We start from the raw sequence: 15,269 nt of genomic DNA, 5'->3' as shown, positions 1-15,269 counted from the left end.
AGAGCACCCGTGCTCCTGTGTGGGGACCACAGGACGGCTCCTGGGTGAGCTGACAGGGCCCGTCCACGCTCCCGCCTGGGAGGACGTCCTGGGAGGAAGAGTGGGGGGGCGTGTTGTGTATTCAAGGTCAGTGGTAGCTGCCCCTTATCAGGAAGACTTGTTAAAATGAATGTAATTACGAAGGTTAATTTTACAGCCTTTTTAATGAAAGTTTTTAATAAAAATGAATACATGACTAGATTATAAAAGCTATTTTCCATGAATCTTTGTTTTTTTAAACAGGTGTGAGAACCTCCAAGTGCTCATATATAGTGTTTTTCCTGCAGTGATCTTTTGAGTCACGTTTAAAATACTTGAAATTCTAAAATCAGTGATTTCACAGCTACTCACTCAATTTGAGTGTATCGGTCATAAGAATTATATAATCAATATTTCTAAGATGCTTTATCTGCCCTGTAAACTTTTAATACATTAGCTTCTCAGGAATATTTACAGTGTAGACATTCTTATTTAAATTCATGTTCCTTTTGAAGTTGTCGATATTAAAGCATCTGTTTTTAATGTCCGTTAGGTGCCCCCACTGTGAGAAGCACAGGGGTAATTTTAGCTCCGTGACACAGAGGGGACCTTGGCACGTGGTGGTTGCTGTCTGGTGATGACACCCTGCAGCCGACCATCCTCCCCGTGGCTCAGTGAACAGGCTTCTTCCCACCTTTACACGCTCCCCCTCACCCGGGATGACAGTTTTTCAGCTGAAGACAAGGAGAGACCGTTTTAATATCCAGGGTCCCTTCTGTGCACAGGCCTGGTGCTGGAATGTGAGCTAGAAATGGCTTCTTGTCCTACTGGTGTGAGTGAGGTTCAGAGTGTGGTGGGATGGGGGCCTTTTCTCATTCCCCTTTCGCTTCTCTGTAGCGCCCAGAGCAATGGCACAGCCAGGAGCCTTTACGGACCAGCTCTGCTGACTTTAAAGGCAAAGCCTGCTATCAGCATCCTGGGGACATGAAGCCGTGTTTCCGTGACTCAAGGGTACAGGCAGTCAGCGGACATTTCCCAGGGCTCATTCCCATTTGGAAACATTTCCAAAGGGAGTTAGAAGCAGAGCTCAAATCCCGCCTGCTCCAGGCACCTCCTCCTCTGCGGACCCGTTTGGGGGGCAGACTGTGTTCATCTGGTTAATCTGGCCAAAAGAAAGCTTGCGACGGCTGCGTTTTTGGTGTTTCTCAGAATCAGTGTTGGGTCCTGTTAGTTTTCTGCCCGAGCCGACCAGGTGAGTTTTCAGAAGCCTGAAACCGGCTTCTGTCTGCTCTGTGGAGTTATGCTGCCTTCCTTCTTCTGCAGCAGGATTACCTTGTTCTGCTCGGCCCAGTTCTGCCAGGGCTTCTCATGGAAGTTAATTCTTGCCAGGCTCCCCTTCCGGTCTGCAGACCTGGTGGTAACTACAGATCCTTAGTGCACTGCTCTGATTCCCCGGAAGGGCCCAGAGCAGCCCGGCCGTCCGCCGGCTGGTGTGGGAGGCGAGCGTCTCCTGCAGGTCATGTCACGGTCCTACAGGCTCTCCCTGTGGACGGAGCACGGGAAGCGTGTCTGCCCTGCCCACTCAGGCAGGTGGTTCTGTAGTGAGTGCCCACGCAGCCCTGCCTCTCTGCTTCCCCACCGAGCCTGCTTCTTGCACATTTCTCTGCAGTGTAGGACCCGCCCACAGAGCACAGGCAAATAAGGTGAAAAGTAGCAGAGACAGAGTCCAGCCTATTGGTCACACGTGCCCTTAGCACTGTATTTTCTTGTTTTCTCTGCGACCAAACCTGCCAGGTCAGCACTGTAATTGTCTTCATCTCACCAATGAGGAAAGTGAGGCACAGAGCAAAAGAAACGTCCTGCAGGTCCTGGAGCTCTAGGCACCCGGACCAAGGCCGGAGCCTGGTCACATTGGTGCTGCCCCCTCCCCTCCCCCGTCAACTCTTGTTCTAACCACTGCCCTGGACTGTCTTCTGTTGAGACATTGTTAAAGGAGATTCGATATTTTAAGGTACAGAGGGAGCGCACACCAGTGGTCCGGCCCTGTTGAATCCACGGGCTCCTTGGAACTGTTGGGATTTACTGTCCCTCACAGGTGGGGACCTGCGTGGGGAGACCGTCCTGCGCAGGTCCGGGCTTTGCCCTGTAGCGGGACTCGGATCCGGCCGACTGTTGATTTTGGGGAGTCCCCTGATTGTCTTAGTTTCCTTATCCGTTTAAAACAGGATGACGCCCGACTTTCCTCATGGACTTAGGTGAGGGTTAGTGAGGAGGGAGTGTGTTCTGTAGCTAACAGCACCATCTCCTCACTGTAAGTGCTCAGCTTAGCTGCTTTGATTGCCATTTGTATTTTTGAGAGAAAAACTGCATGACGCCCAAAGTCCCAATGAATTCAGTGACGCTTTTCCACAGGATGGATATTCTTGTCCAGCACAGCGTCGCTGACCGTTCAATGGTGGACCTGTCTGTCCGTTAATGTCACACAGACTGCGTTCGGTGTCTCTATGCAACGGGCCCGTGGATTCTCTAACCTTAGGGCAACCCCACAGTCCCCGAAGAATGTGTCTGCAGCCAGTGCAAGCTCATGCGACTGTCCCATTTGTCCCAGGAGAGCAGCTGAGAGCAGAGGTTTAAGTGACTTTACCAAATGTACGTACGTAGAGTAGGAGCCAAGCCGAATGTCAGCCTCAGGGCCCACAGCCCGACACAGACGCCTTCTCCCTTCCGTGACGGCCCCAAAGCGTCTTTCCAGTGGGTTCTCAGCCCGAGGCCCCGGTCCCACTGTGATGTCCTGAGGGTGGGTGCCCTGTGCTCTCTAAGTGTCTGCGGTCGCTTCCCATCCGTGTTTCTCCCTGCGAAGCAGCTCAGGCTTCCTTTCATGTCCTGTGTCAGAGGCTGGGAGGGGATTTGGACACTGACACAGGAGGTCCCATGTTCGGCCTCCATCACAAGTCACCTGGTACCTCCGGGTTGAGGGTCAGACCCTGTGGCTAACACCCATCTCATTACCTCCTTCTGTTCCTCTGTTTCCACAAATGGTGCAAAAACAAGAACTAAGTGGAATTTGAAAATCTTCCTCTAGAGAGAAGTGATACAACGCGTCAGTTTTATCAGAGCCCAAGTATAAGTGTCTGTGAGTGACAGAAATAAAGCAGCTGTCAGGCCACTCATCTGAAACCCGCTTGCTACATGCTCTTTGACTTCACACATTCGGACTGGAAGCTAGACAGTCCCTTCCTGGCACACCCGCTGACGGTCAGCTAACTGAGTTAATAAAATTAAGCGATGACAGGAAGAACTCTGCTCATAAATTTCCCAGAAGACACATTGTTGAGGCAAAGTGTGGTGTAAAGCAGTTGTGAGCAGTTTCCGTAGTCCCAGGGCCTTGCACGACATACGGTGTCAATAAAGACAGAAGCTGGGATGGAAGCGGAGGCCCGAGCCCCACTGAGTAGAGCTGTCGCTGAATATTAGCTGCCGGAACGTAAGGGACAGAGGAGGAGACGATCTCTGTGTCGGCTCCAGTAAGACCGAGGCAGAGGATCGGAGCGGCTGACCCAGCGGGAACATGCGTTTCGGATGAATGTGTAATATTTGGAAAATGAAAGGCGGTGTTGTCTGTGGGGAGGATAAATGAAGACATGGTGTTAGAAGTTAAAGGAAAGAAAGGCCCACCCCTGTGTTTGACGAGGGTCAGCGGACACGTCTGGGTGGGGTGGGATTCCAGGGCGTCTCCTGCGTGTTTGCTCCCGGGGAAGCAAAGCTTTTCCTCCTGTTGGCTGGAGAGCACCCTCAGGCCTGCGTTTGTCCCTCCTCACAAGGAAACCTAGCTCCTTTGCTGCAAGTGCTTTGTAGGGAAACGTTGGAAAGGGGGCACCCGGCTGCTTTACAGTTCAGGGTGTTGTTTCAGGTAAATACATTTGGAACAACAACAACAAAAAGCCGATGCTCTTATAACTTGAATCGTACTTCTCTCTTGTTTGAAAAAGATAAAAGGGAAGATGTGGTAAAGTGGCAAACATGAACCGGATGGCATTTTGGGGGCAGCTGTCAACAGAACCTTATCCCTAGACTGGTAAGTATTTGAGTTGGTTCAAGCAGAGTCCTTTCCCAGGTGAGCTTTGCAGCGAGAGCCTGGACACCTTTGTGCGTGGGCGGCAGTGAGCTCAGTGACCTGTTTTCACTCAACTAGGATGCAGTTGTTCTTCTTAAACCTTCTCTGCCTCCGTGCCTCGTGTTCTCGTTTTGCACCTCACGATGGAGCCAGTGTCCACTCAGTATTTTGTGTCCGAGCGAGAATCGGGTGAGAAGAGTGGCCTCCACACGAGTGAGTAGGAGTTTAGCGTCCACACTGCAGGCGCAGGACGGGGTCACAGCCCCGGGAGCTCAAGGCTGACGTGCTGCTCTCTGGCTGTCACACAGCTGCTGTCGCTGCCCAGAGCCCCACACATGGTTAGTTACAAATGGTTCGTTTGTGACTCGATCGGCGTGACGTTGACAAAGAGATCGGGTAAGGAAAATCCGCTCACGTAGCAGGGTAAAGCCACTACTAGAAATTTACGTTAGATCGGAAGTTGTTTGTAGAATTCAGAGACTCTCACCTGATAGAAACGGCCACCATATGAGGGGCTCTTACGACAGGGCACGGCCAGGAAGGGCAGCGCAGCATTTTCCGCTGGCCTTGAGCTCTCGTGTCCCTTGTCCCTGGCCTGTACACAGCGTGAAAGAGTCACTGCCCTGGGGCCATCGGACCTGCCTCAGCCTGAATCTTCACTGGTGGCCGTGCTGTGACGAGAGAACAGCAATGGGGAGGGAGCAGCACGTGGGCCACTGCTCAGCGACGCCAGTCAGTCCGCGTCACAATGTTTATGAGCAAAGGCCAGAAATTAAGATGATTTCTAAAGCGGTCAAATGCTGCACAAATGAACATTTTAACGGAAGCCTGCACTTGAGCAGTAGCCTTGTATGTCTTACGTATATTTCTTTCTAACATCAGGCTTTTTTAAGCTAAATGAGGAACATCACAGGAAAGGCTACCGCAGTTGGTGTCAGGCTTTGAGAGACATTTCCACCGAGTGGTCGAGTGACAGTTTTTCCCGGACCCGTCTGTGTAGTCAGGTAGACGGGCGTGAAGATGGCGGTGGAGAGACGAGAGGGTGTGAACACGTGTGTGTCGTCCCGCGTGACAAACGCGCTCACCTGAGCGCTGCCGTCCTGACTCTGCTCTGTCAGGTTCCTCGAAGCCCGCGGACAGCTGTCTGTGTTGGACTCAAACCCGCGGCTGCTGTGAAATCCCAGAGCATCGCCTTCAGCGCCCGAAGACGGGGGCAGCTATAGAGCCCGCGGATTTGAAGGCTGCAAATTGCTTTTGATTATTGATTTCTTTGGGCCTTGCTTTTTGTTATCATGTTTGTTTCAGACATTTGGGCGTAATTGCGTGTCCTGCCATAATCAAATATTTGAATAGTCTTTAAAAACAAAATGAAAAACAGGTGACATTGTGCTATACTAATATACAATTTATAATAAAGACACCCCTGTTTTTAAATCTATCATTCAGAAAAGTGAGATAGCTCAGAGGGGGCAGAAATCCGTTTAGAATGTTTTTACATGGTGTTTGACGCTCTTTTCTGACGAGAGCTGATGAGCGGCTAAAGGTGCAGTGGTGGGTGTCACCTGTGAGAGGGGAGGGGACTGTGGTCTGGCTTCCTGAGGACTCATTTCCTGTCCCATCCGAAGCCCCTGCTGCTGCGGCAGGAAAACTTCATCTGCCGATAACCTCGTTTGTATTTACCAGTGAACATGGTCATTTTATGCTGCTTTAAAAAATCACCCACACGGCAAGAAGAGAAACATCAAGTCCCCATGATATTCCTTAAAGAAAGAGTATTAATTTCTGTAAAAGAAAGTGAGATGCACTGAAGAACAGAAAGGACGGAGGTCCTGTAACGCTGCCCCTTCATTCACTGACCCTGTTACTTCACGTTTCATTGTATACTTTCCCCATCTGTGGGGTTATTTTGTGTCACTCGCAGCCCCATGAGACCCCGTCTGTAATTAGCTTCTGAGAGCTGATGTGGGAATTACCACCCAGAGCACCAGCCCTTGGTTCCATTAAGCAGTGGGCTTCCTGCCTTTAGCTGGCACTGAAGGAAATTTCCATTTTGCAAGGACAGTGTACATTTTGCATCTCATTTGAATAGCAAGGCAGGTCAATCTAGTTATAATTGGGTCCAATTAGCACTTCCGGGGGCTGTGAGAGCCTTTACCTCCTGGACTGCAGTGACAAAGACATGGGATTTGCTCTCACTGAAGTCGTAAGTGTCCATGACTCCCTGTAAGTGATGAGGGCAGCACAGCCCCCCGGACGGCCGGGTGGACAGAAGGTCTGCACCCCACGCGCTGTGGCCATGCTGTGCCCCCCGCCCGCAAGCACTTCCTTTTAGCCACAGGAGTAGGTCTTGGCCATGAAGTTCCTGATTGGCAGTATGATTGGCAGCATGATTGGCAGCATGATTGGCAGCATGATTGGCAGCATGATTGGCAGCATGATTGGCAGCATGATTGGCAGCATGATTGGCAGCATGATTGGCAGCATGATTGGCAGCATGATTGGCAGCATGATTGGCAGCATGATTGGCAGTATGATTGGCAGTATGATTGGCAGCATGATTGGCAGCATGATTGGCAGCATGATTGGCAGCATGATTGGCAGCAGTATGGCAGTTTTGAGTGAATCCTAAAACCACTTTCTAACATTTCAGGGGCTCTGAACTCCTCTGAAAAGCTATATTTTTGTGATGAAAATGAGGGGGCCGAGAAGAAATGCGTTCTTCTCCCAAGGTCTCCTACCTGAAGTCCCAACTGTGCTGCTGGGGGTCTTCCCGAGGGTCCTTGCTTTAGGGTCTTGTCTGTCCCCCAGGAGCTGGGGACACAGTCACTGCAGGGCGGGTCTGCCCGAGGGCATTGTCACGTCTTCAGCAGGCAGCTCAGGAACTGTGTCCTCGGTTGTCCTATGGAAGGCTGGCCCCCTTCTCTCGGCCGCCCTGCAGCGTCAGGGCCCTCGCCAACGGAGGGAGCCTGTCGGTCCGTGTCTTGCCTTGTCTCTGCTCGTCCTCAGTCACCCCAGGTCACTGCTGTGTGTCCTTGAGTGTCACTGGACTTGGCTTGCTTGCCCTCATCTTGAGATTTTCTTGGCGCAAGGAGACAGGGTGGGGTCAGATCCTCCAAACACCTCGAACTAAGGAGGGAAGAAGGAGGTTCATCCAAAAGGAGGAAAAAGAGTCCCTCGTGCGAGGAAGGAAGAACGCAAGAACATAAGGAGAGGCCTCGAGGGGCCTCGGCTTCTGCATGATGGTGGGACAGGGCCTTTGGTTCCGCACGGGCTCAGCAGCCCTGGTGCCAGGAGGCAGGGGGGCCACAGCGAGGGGGGCGGCCTCCCCGCGGAAGCTTAACAACAGAGACCAGGGACAGCGGCCCCTCGTCAAGTCAGGATGTGATGGGAGAGCCAGGCGCCCACTGAAAACACCCCAGTACCTGAAAGAAAACGGGGGAGTCAAAAACAGCGGAAGTGTCCATCACGCCGTGGGGCTGGCTCAGCTGTGTTCCCTAAAGGCCACTAAAGCCAGGGACACAGGGACGGCCGAGCGACGCCTGAGTCTGGGAGACTTCACGGTCCGGGACCACGGGGCAGCCCCAGGGACGAGAGGAGGGAAAGTGAAGCCAGACGGGGCCACCAGCTCGTGGCGAGACCTGTAGGTAACACCCGCTGAGAACAGGCTCAGCCAGGCTTTCCTTCAAAGGTCAGATAAATGTCTTAGGCTTTCTGGGCCCTGTGGTCTCTGTGCAGCCCCAGCTCTGCCCCTACAGCGTGGGCGGGTGGAAAAGTGCCCGATGTTCGATGGACAAGGCAGCTGGCAGGCGGGGCTTGACCCTTACCTGTGCCCTGCTGGCCTCCGGCCTCAGACCAGCCCTCAGGTGTGACGGGGAAGGACACGCATGCTTCCTGTTTCCCGCCGGGTCTTGCCCCCCCTTATCTTGGGACACTCAACAGTCAGGTTCCTTCGTGGTCTGCATCCCAGGGCTGAGGCAGAATCGAGGCTAAACCAGGACGCGTGCTGGCAGTAGCTGTGTTGCCCCAAATGAACGACTTACAAAGCAGCTTTGGAAAGACCCCTGGCCTTGTCCTTTGAGGTGCGGACTTCTGAACCCAAACCATTGGTCACTTCTTCTGTGAACCTCAGGTTATCCTCAGCTCTCTACGTGCTGTAGGTTTCTGAGTCGCCCTGTGTCCTAGGCCCTCAGCAGGCGCTGTCATCTGTAGGCATCACGGCAAAACTCTCTTCCCAGCCGTGTGAATCAGTGATGACAGCCTTAAGTGACAAGTGAGGGCTGACAGCCTCCTCCATACGTCTTCTGCTAAAGTAGGTCACGTTTCCCAGTTGGAACCCCAGCAAATGGCCAAAGTCACTTTACAATTTTGCCCAACTACAATTTCTTCTAGAACATTCCTATACTGAGCCTGAAACCTCCCTCGTAATAGAATTTTATAATGGAACTAGAATTACACTCTTACACGTCAGTGCTGTGTATATTAATGCATTTCCAGGTAAACACTGGGGTGACGTATTTCATGTCATGTCAACAGGCCTTACACTTAGGTGACCCCGGAAGGATTGTGGCTGAGAAGTGATGGCTTTCCTCACACATTACTCTTTAAAAAGCAGAGTTTCCGTAATTCATTTTCTTAATTTATGGCTTTGATTGGTAAAACCTCTTTGTTCTCTAATAAAAACTATTTCCCATTCCTAAGATTCATGTGAGTAGGAGGCCCAGTGGCCAAGTGCCTGTGGCATAATAGGTTTGTGATTTACGCCAGAGGTGCTGCAAAGTCTGGCTGGTCTGTCGAGAGAAAATTATAATTTTATTACAGCTCGGTGTTTATCATCGCTCATAAACCTACGTGGAAAATCTCCAAAGAATGCTGATTTGATGTATATTTTATGTTGCGGTATACAATTAACATTTATTGCAAATGCAGGTTTTGATGAGAAGTAAACCCTGAGAGTATTGCAGCAGGCGGCTCACCTCATTCTGGAGGCGTCAAACCTGTTGTCTTCCCATGTTCTCAATCAACAGGACCCGCATGCATGGTGACACCGTCATGGGCCGTCGGTGCCGTCACAGATCTTTCTCTAAGACCTAAGTGCATCGTTCCGTCTTGGTGAGAACGTCTGCAGAGACGAGGTGGGAACTGCAGACGTCCGTGCAGCATATGAAACACGGGCTTGATTTCTCCATGCGTCTTCAGGGCCCGAATCCACAAAACCATCAGGAATTCATTTGCTTTCGGGCCTTTGTTGTAGCTGCTATCTCGCCCCTCTCGGCCGCCCCATATCCACCTTCTAGTCCTGTGATTCCAGATCTGAGTCTTCCTCAAGCTTTCTGGGTGAAGCTCTTCTCTCATTTCTGTCTGGCCATTTGTTTTTCTTTGGAAATATCATCTATGGCCCTTTGCCCTGGGCCTGGACCTAGTAATATGTTCAATTGCTAGTTGTCACCATCATTTGCATCTGCTTCCTGCTGTGACAAATTGTCACCAACTCAGCAGTTCCAACAACACAGGTTTGTTATCTCATTTCTGTAGCTGAGAAGTCAGCACAGGTCCCACTGGGCTGAAATCAAGGTGCCAGGGGGCGCAGGCCACTCCCTCCATGGCCCCAGGGGACAGTCCACCCCCGCTCTGTGGCTTCTGGCTGCTGCCCAGGGGACTGCGGTGCCGAGCCAGTGGCAGCCCCCAAGTCCACCTCAGATCTCTGCTTTCGCAGCCACTTCTCCTCCCTGGCCCTCCTCTCTCCTTTGATTTTTTGGTTTGTTTGTTTTGTTTTGTTTGTTTAATAAGAACCCTGTGATTACGTTTTGTCCTCCCAGATCCGTCCCAAGAGCCTTAACTTAATTACATCTGCAAAGTCACATTACTTCCCTACGGCTGCTGTGAAGAGGACATGACTTCAGTGGCTGAAAGCACACACCCGTCTCTCACAGATCTGCAGGTCCAGGCTCAGTGTCACTGGCTAAAACCTGAGATGCTGGCAGGCCTGTGAGCCTTCGGGTGGGCCAGGGAGAGTCTGGGTTTGTTGTCCGTTTGTTTTTGCCTTTTTCAGCCTCCGGAGCCCGTGGAGCCCGTGACCCACGAGCCGTTTTCCCACGTTCAAACCAAGAACAAAGCGTCTTCAAATTCTTACCGTTGTGTGATCTGCTCCAGTCACACATTCTCATCCCCCGACCCCCCCTCCCCCTGATAACGACCTTCAGTTTACACCCCGCCCATCTGCCCACTGGGTCCTCTTCCCAACTCAACCCCCTTGTCTAGTCACAGCGGGAGAGGCCCTCTGGCATGTCAGGTGACACATCCATAGGTAGTGGGAGTCGGCGTGTGGCCCCTCCCGGCAGTGCTGTGACTCCTGCCTGTGATTTCAGGCCCCGACGCTCCCACACTTGTGTTTGAAGCTCTCTGCCCAAGTCTCAGTCTCTCCAGGGAGACCTCTTCTGTCCCCAGAGTGGTTCCTCTTCCTGCTCCCCCAGTTCCTTCTGCTTTTCCCAGCTCAGAACCGTGGAGTTTGTCATGTTCTGAGGCAAAGATCGGTCCTCTGGACCTTCTGAGGAGACTCTGGGAGAAATCGTGCAGGGAGGCCCGGTGTTGTCCTCCTTACGTCCATCTGTGTCCCTAGTTAGGCTGTGTCACTGCTTTTAGCTGAAATCACGTGTACTCACTGTGAGGGGTGAGACAAGGTGCTGTGACAGACCCGAGGTGTCTGTGCAGGACGCATGCTGTGCGTGTCCCAGGGTTTGTGAGGCTCACGCAGGCAGCTCTGTGCTGGATGCTGCTCCAGGATGAAGCCTGTGGCTGAAGCGCTGTTGCTGTGTCTCTGAGACAGGCCTCTCCTCCTGGTTACGCTGGATCCTAGAAGAATGCAGGAGCTACAGCCCCTGCAAACAGCAGCGTCTCCCCACTGCGTTTTCTAGTCACATGAGATTTTGGGGCTTCTGTGCAGTAACGTGGCCCAGGGAGTGAGGGTCCCATGAAGGGTGACGTGTCCTCTGTGTCTGGTGGAGTCTCGATGGGCCCGCTCTGCTTTACTCTGTGATGCTGACGTGTCTAGAAGAATCAGTGTGTGTATTTGCAGGTCCTGGGGTTGAGGGGAGGGGGTCATCTTGGTGGAAATTGGAGATAGGGACAGTTTGCGAAAGGTGGTCAGTGAAAAAGGACATTTCCTCCAGGACCAAAGGGGAAGAGCAATTTTAAATACGGAAGAGAGTCTGATGCTCAGTTTTAGCAACACCACGTGTGTCCAGGTCCTCTGAGCTGCCCCGAAGATGGCATCAGAGCATCAGACGCCAAAAGAACTACTGGGTGAAGTGCCTGAGAAGGGTGGAGGCGGAGGGGGCAGCAGGGGGTCCAGGAGGCCGCAGACTAGGAGTCAGGTCTGCTACCCGTGCAGGAAGGTGGGGCCACGGAAGGCAGAACCGGACAAGCTGGCCACAGCCCGTGTGCTGGAATGTCACCGTGGCTCTGGAGACAGGGCCACCTGCAACAGGGCAGGCTGTGCTAAGAGCCCTCGTCCCCACAGACAAGCAGTCACCCCTCCTCTGAGGACCTGCTGTACCGTGGCCCTGAGGGTCAGGAAACGCTCCTCTGATCTTTACGCGGGAGGCACTCAGCAGCCCGATCTCGTCCTGAACTGTCAGTGAGCCCCTTCTGAGGACTGAGGACTCGTGATGCTTCACGTTGTGGTTGTCACTGGCTGTGGGCAGACGGGTGGCACCGGGCGTCACTGGCTTACAGATGGTGGGGCGGGGACGGCTAAGTCACTCTTCCTGACGTGCAAAGGGGACCGGTGTGGTGCTGCTCTGCTTGGCGGCACGTCCCAGGTCACAGGGGCGAGGGCCTCCTCAGAGGAGGTGGTTGCTGATGTGGGGCCGAGCGTTTGGAGGTTGTGGCGGGGGAGGGGCAGGGGAACAGGCATCTCAGGCCCTGGAGACAGCGGTGCAGAGACCGCGGTGCAGGGGACGGCGTGGGCCTCTCACGGTGCAGAGTCTCTTACTCAAGTTCAGTGGTTGCACTTTGTTCCTGAGACCACTGAGAACTGGGTGATGGCTTATGTGAGGAGGGGATGTGCTGAGAGCCTCATTCTGAAAGATCACGGGACGTGTAGTGTGGGGAGAGAGTTACAGGGTCCGGCTGAAGCCCGAGGGCCTGTGCGGAGGCATCTGGAATAGCAAACCCAGGACGGTGGCAGCGCCGCCCCCACAGGAACGCTCGTCAGCAGGGCCCCCCAACAATGCAGGACCACGTCACACACCTGATTCTCTCTGTGACCGGCCACAGAAACACTCAGCCTGACTGCAGTAAGGTGCTCGTGTACGTTTTTAATACACTGTGGCAAACTGTCCTTATTAATGGACTTTCCTTCTCTCCCAATGTCTTATTAGAACTTTCATATGCTTGGATCTTCAATGAATACCCGTCGTTTGTTGAAGAAGATCGTCGGAGGTTTGTCTCCCAAGAGACAGGCCACCTCTACATAGCCAAGGTGGAGCCGTCCGACGTGGGCAACTACACGTGTGTGGTGACAAGTGCGGTGACAACCGCCAGAGAGCTGGGCTCACCGACTCCTTTGGTGCTGCGTCCCGATGGTAGGACATGCTTCCAGGTGCAGTCCTGCGTGCACGTGTCGTGGTACAAGCAGAAACAAGGGGAGGGGGCAGTGTGAAGTGTATCTTGAAGAGTCACCATCTCATTTGTTTCAGAACAAAAACGATTTATGACTAAAATGGTCCCATAAGCCAGAGGTCCCAACAGGTGGGCTTCGCCCAGGACCAGCTTCGTTATGTGCAGGGAGCAGAGCAGACGGAGGAGCAGGAACCCTCGTGGGGCTCAGTAAGGGTCTCACGATGGTGACAGCCGACGTTAAACCAGGCAGGGCCCCGCTGGGTCCCCGGGAAGCCAGCTGTCCTGACTTCCACCAGCCTGAGGTTCTTAGCACTCTGCGTATTCATTACAGGCTAGAAACCATCTCTTTCAAAAAGAAGAAGAAGGAAACATGTGGACATTAGTTCCCCAGAACTCTTATAACTGAAAGTCCGAGCCCTGTGGTGAACGTGTCTCACATTCTGCCTCCGCGCCCCCAGCAGTGCTGTGTGCACTGGATTCTCTGAGAGTGTGTATTACGTGTTCTCACCACAGAAAGCAAACTGCACATGTTATCCGTGAGGTCCTGTGACACTAACCTGACTGAGGTCACCCTCTCACACCTTCTACATACGCATGTTAAGTCGTCACATTTTACACTGTAAAAACAAGCACATTGTACAACCTAAACATACCATTTTTACTTGTCACTCGTACCTCAGTAAAGCTGGGAAAATGTGTTTTGTGCACACTTGCCAGGGGCACACCCACTAGCCCGAGGACCTGGCCCCTGACACCTGACACAGAGCGGTACCTGCAGCAGTGCCATGTCCTCGGCTGTCCCAGCACTTCCAGGCGGTCATAACGGCATGTGACCGCCCCCAATTTTTCAACTACTCTTTATCGTCCTCGGGGAGCCACTGAGTGAGTCTGAGATGACCGGTGTCTGTGCCACAGGCTCCATGAAGTGAAGTCCCTCCTGTAACTTCTGCTCTACAGGATGTCTCACAAATCCTGCTATATCGTCTGTTTCTGTTTGACTAGAAATACCCAGACTGAACACAGAATACAAAGCCTCCCATTTTATATAATGTGAAAAGCATGGTGGTTTTCTCGGAACCGTGCTGGAAACAGTCATTTGTGACTCACAGACTCCAATCCTCAATGTTTGTGAACGTGGCACGTTGGCCCGAGTCAGCACGGCCTCGGAAAGCGCCGTGCAGGTGCTTAGTGGGAAATGTCGGTCAGAGAAGCTGGTTCACAGTGGCGGGAGGGAACATTGTATTTTGGGAAAAGGGGACAATGCCAAGGAGACGGGGGGCACTGTTAACTTTGTATTGTGGATTCCCAGGTGTGATGGGGGAATACGAACCAAAAATAGAAGTTCAGTTCCCAGAGAGTCTTCCAGCAGCGAAAGGTTCCACTGTGACGCTGGAATGTTTTGCCCTTGGAAAGTAAGTTGGATCCCTTTCACTCAGACGCGCTGAGCTATTCATTAGGTGGTTGGAGAGACGGAGATAGTGTCTGACAGACTCTTCTTTTCCTTATTTGCTGAAATTTTCTTTTATATCAAAAGCAGAGGAAAACTAAAATCCAGGGGAAATGCACATATATAATTTAGTCTGAAACTTTAAAGGCAATTTGCAGAAAATGACTGTGCCTGCCTAATTTCGTAAACTGAATTGGTGCTATTTTTCTTCTCCTTGTTCATCTGTCATATTATAATACAGTGGGTATGTGTGCGACCTTTACACTCAATCATGATTTCAGTCGAGAAAATACACCATTTATTTCATTAACGTGTCAACTTGAAGTCAGTCTTTGCATCAGGTTTGTGTAACTGACAACTGGCGATTTTTTCTGCACAGATGGGCACTGGACTTATCGGGGGGTCACTTCTTAGATTATATAAATGCCTGAGCATTGCACTGTACGCCTGAAACTAATATAAAATGATACTGAATGTCAACTATAATTAAATACATATATGGTTACAGGATGTAAAGTACAGCATAGGGAACATAGTCGATGGAATTGGAACAGCTGTATTCAATGTCAAAGGGGTAGTAGATTGGGGGGGTCATCTCTTTGGGAGGGGTGTAAATATCTAATCATTCTATTGTTTTGTTCACCTGAAACAAACAAGCAAACAAACAAAGAGCCTTGTGCCTTTTGCTGAGTCCAAACCAAAGCTTTACTCTGTGGAGCCAGAAAGGCTTCGCGAGTCCGTTTCAATAGCAAACAAGGTGACCATTTTCTCCTTAGTCCCGTACCTCAGATCCATTGGAGAAGAAGCGACGGGCTGCCTTTTCCCAGTAAAATTAAACTGAGGAAGTTCAATGCGGTGCTTGAGATCCCCGACTTCCAGCAGGACGACACTGGTTCCTATGAGTGTGTTGCCGAGAACTCCCGTGGCAGGAACGTGGCCCGAGGGCGCCTCACGTACTACGGTGAGCCCGGGAGCCTGGCACGTCCGGTGCGCTGGCAGGGGGCGCTGCTCTGCTCGGGGGTGGCTCCCACACGGATCTGTGCCCACTGCTCTGTTCTGCATTTTGTCCAA

The 15,269-nt window shown here is 52.0% G+C and overlaps 1 protein-coding gene across 2 annotated transcripts in view; it reads left to right on the top strand.

The window, feature by feature from the left end:
- The window catches only part of CNTN3 (contactin 3), a 186,260-nt gene that overhangs the window by 110,559 nt on the left and 60,432 nt on the right, over window positions 1-15,269 (top strand). For both annotated transcript variants that reach the window (XM_074312197.1, XM_074312196.1), the window contains 3 exons: window positions 12,511-12,714; window positions 14,061-14,163; window positions 14,975-15,159. In XM_074312197.1, coding sequence (XP_074168298.1) covers window positions 12,511-12,714; window positions 14,061-14,163; window positions 14,975-15,159 — 492 coding nt within the window. The remainder of the gene's footprint in view (window positions 1-12,510; window positions 12,715-14,060; window positions 14,164-14,974; window positions 15,160-15,269) is intronic.

Source organism: Rhinolophus sinicus, linkage group LG10, assembly GCF_036562045.2.
Source record: "Rhinolophus sinicus isolate RSC01 linkage group LG10, ASM3656204v1, whole genome shotgun sequence".
NCBI classification, from domain to species: domain Eukaryota; kingdom Metazoa; phylum Chordata; class Mammalia; order Chiroptera; family Rhinolophidae; genus Rhinolophus; species Rhinolophus sinicus.
Note: the sequence above shows the minus strand (reverse complement) of the source record. Positions and strands in the feature narration are given on the sequence as shown.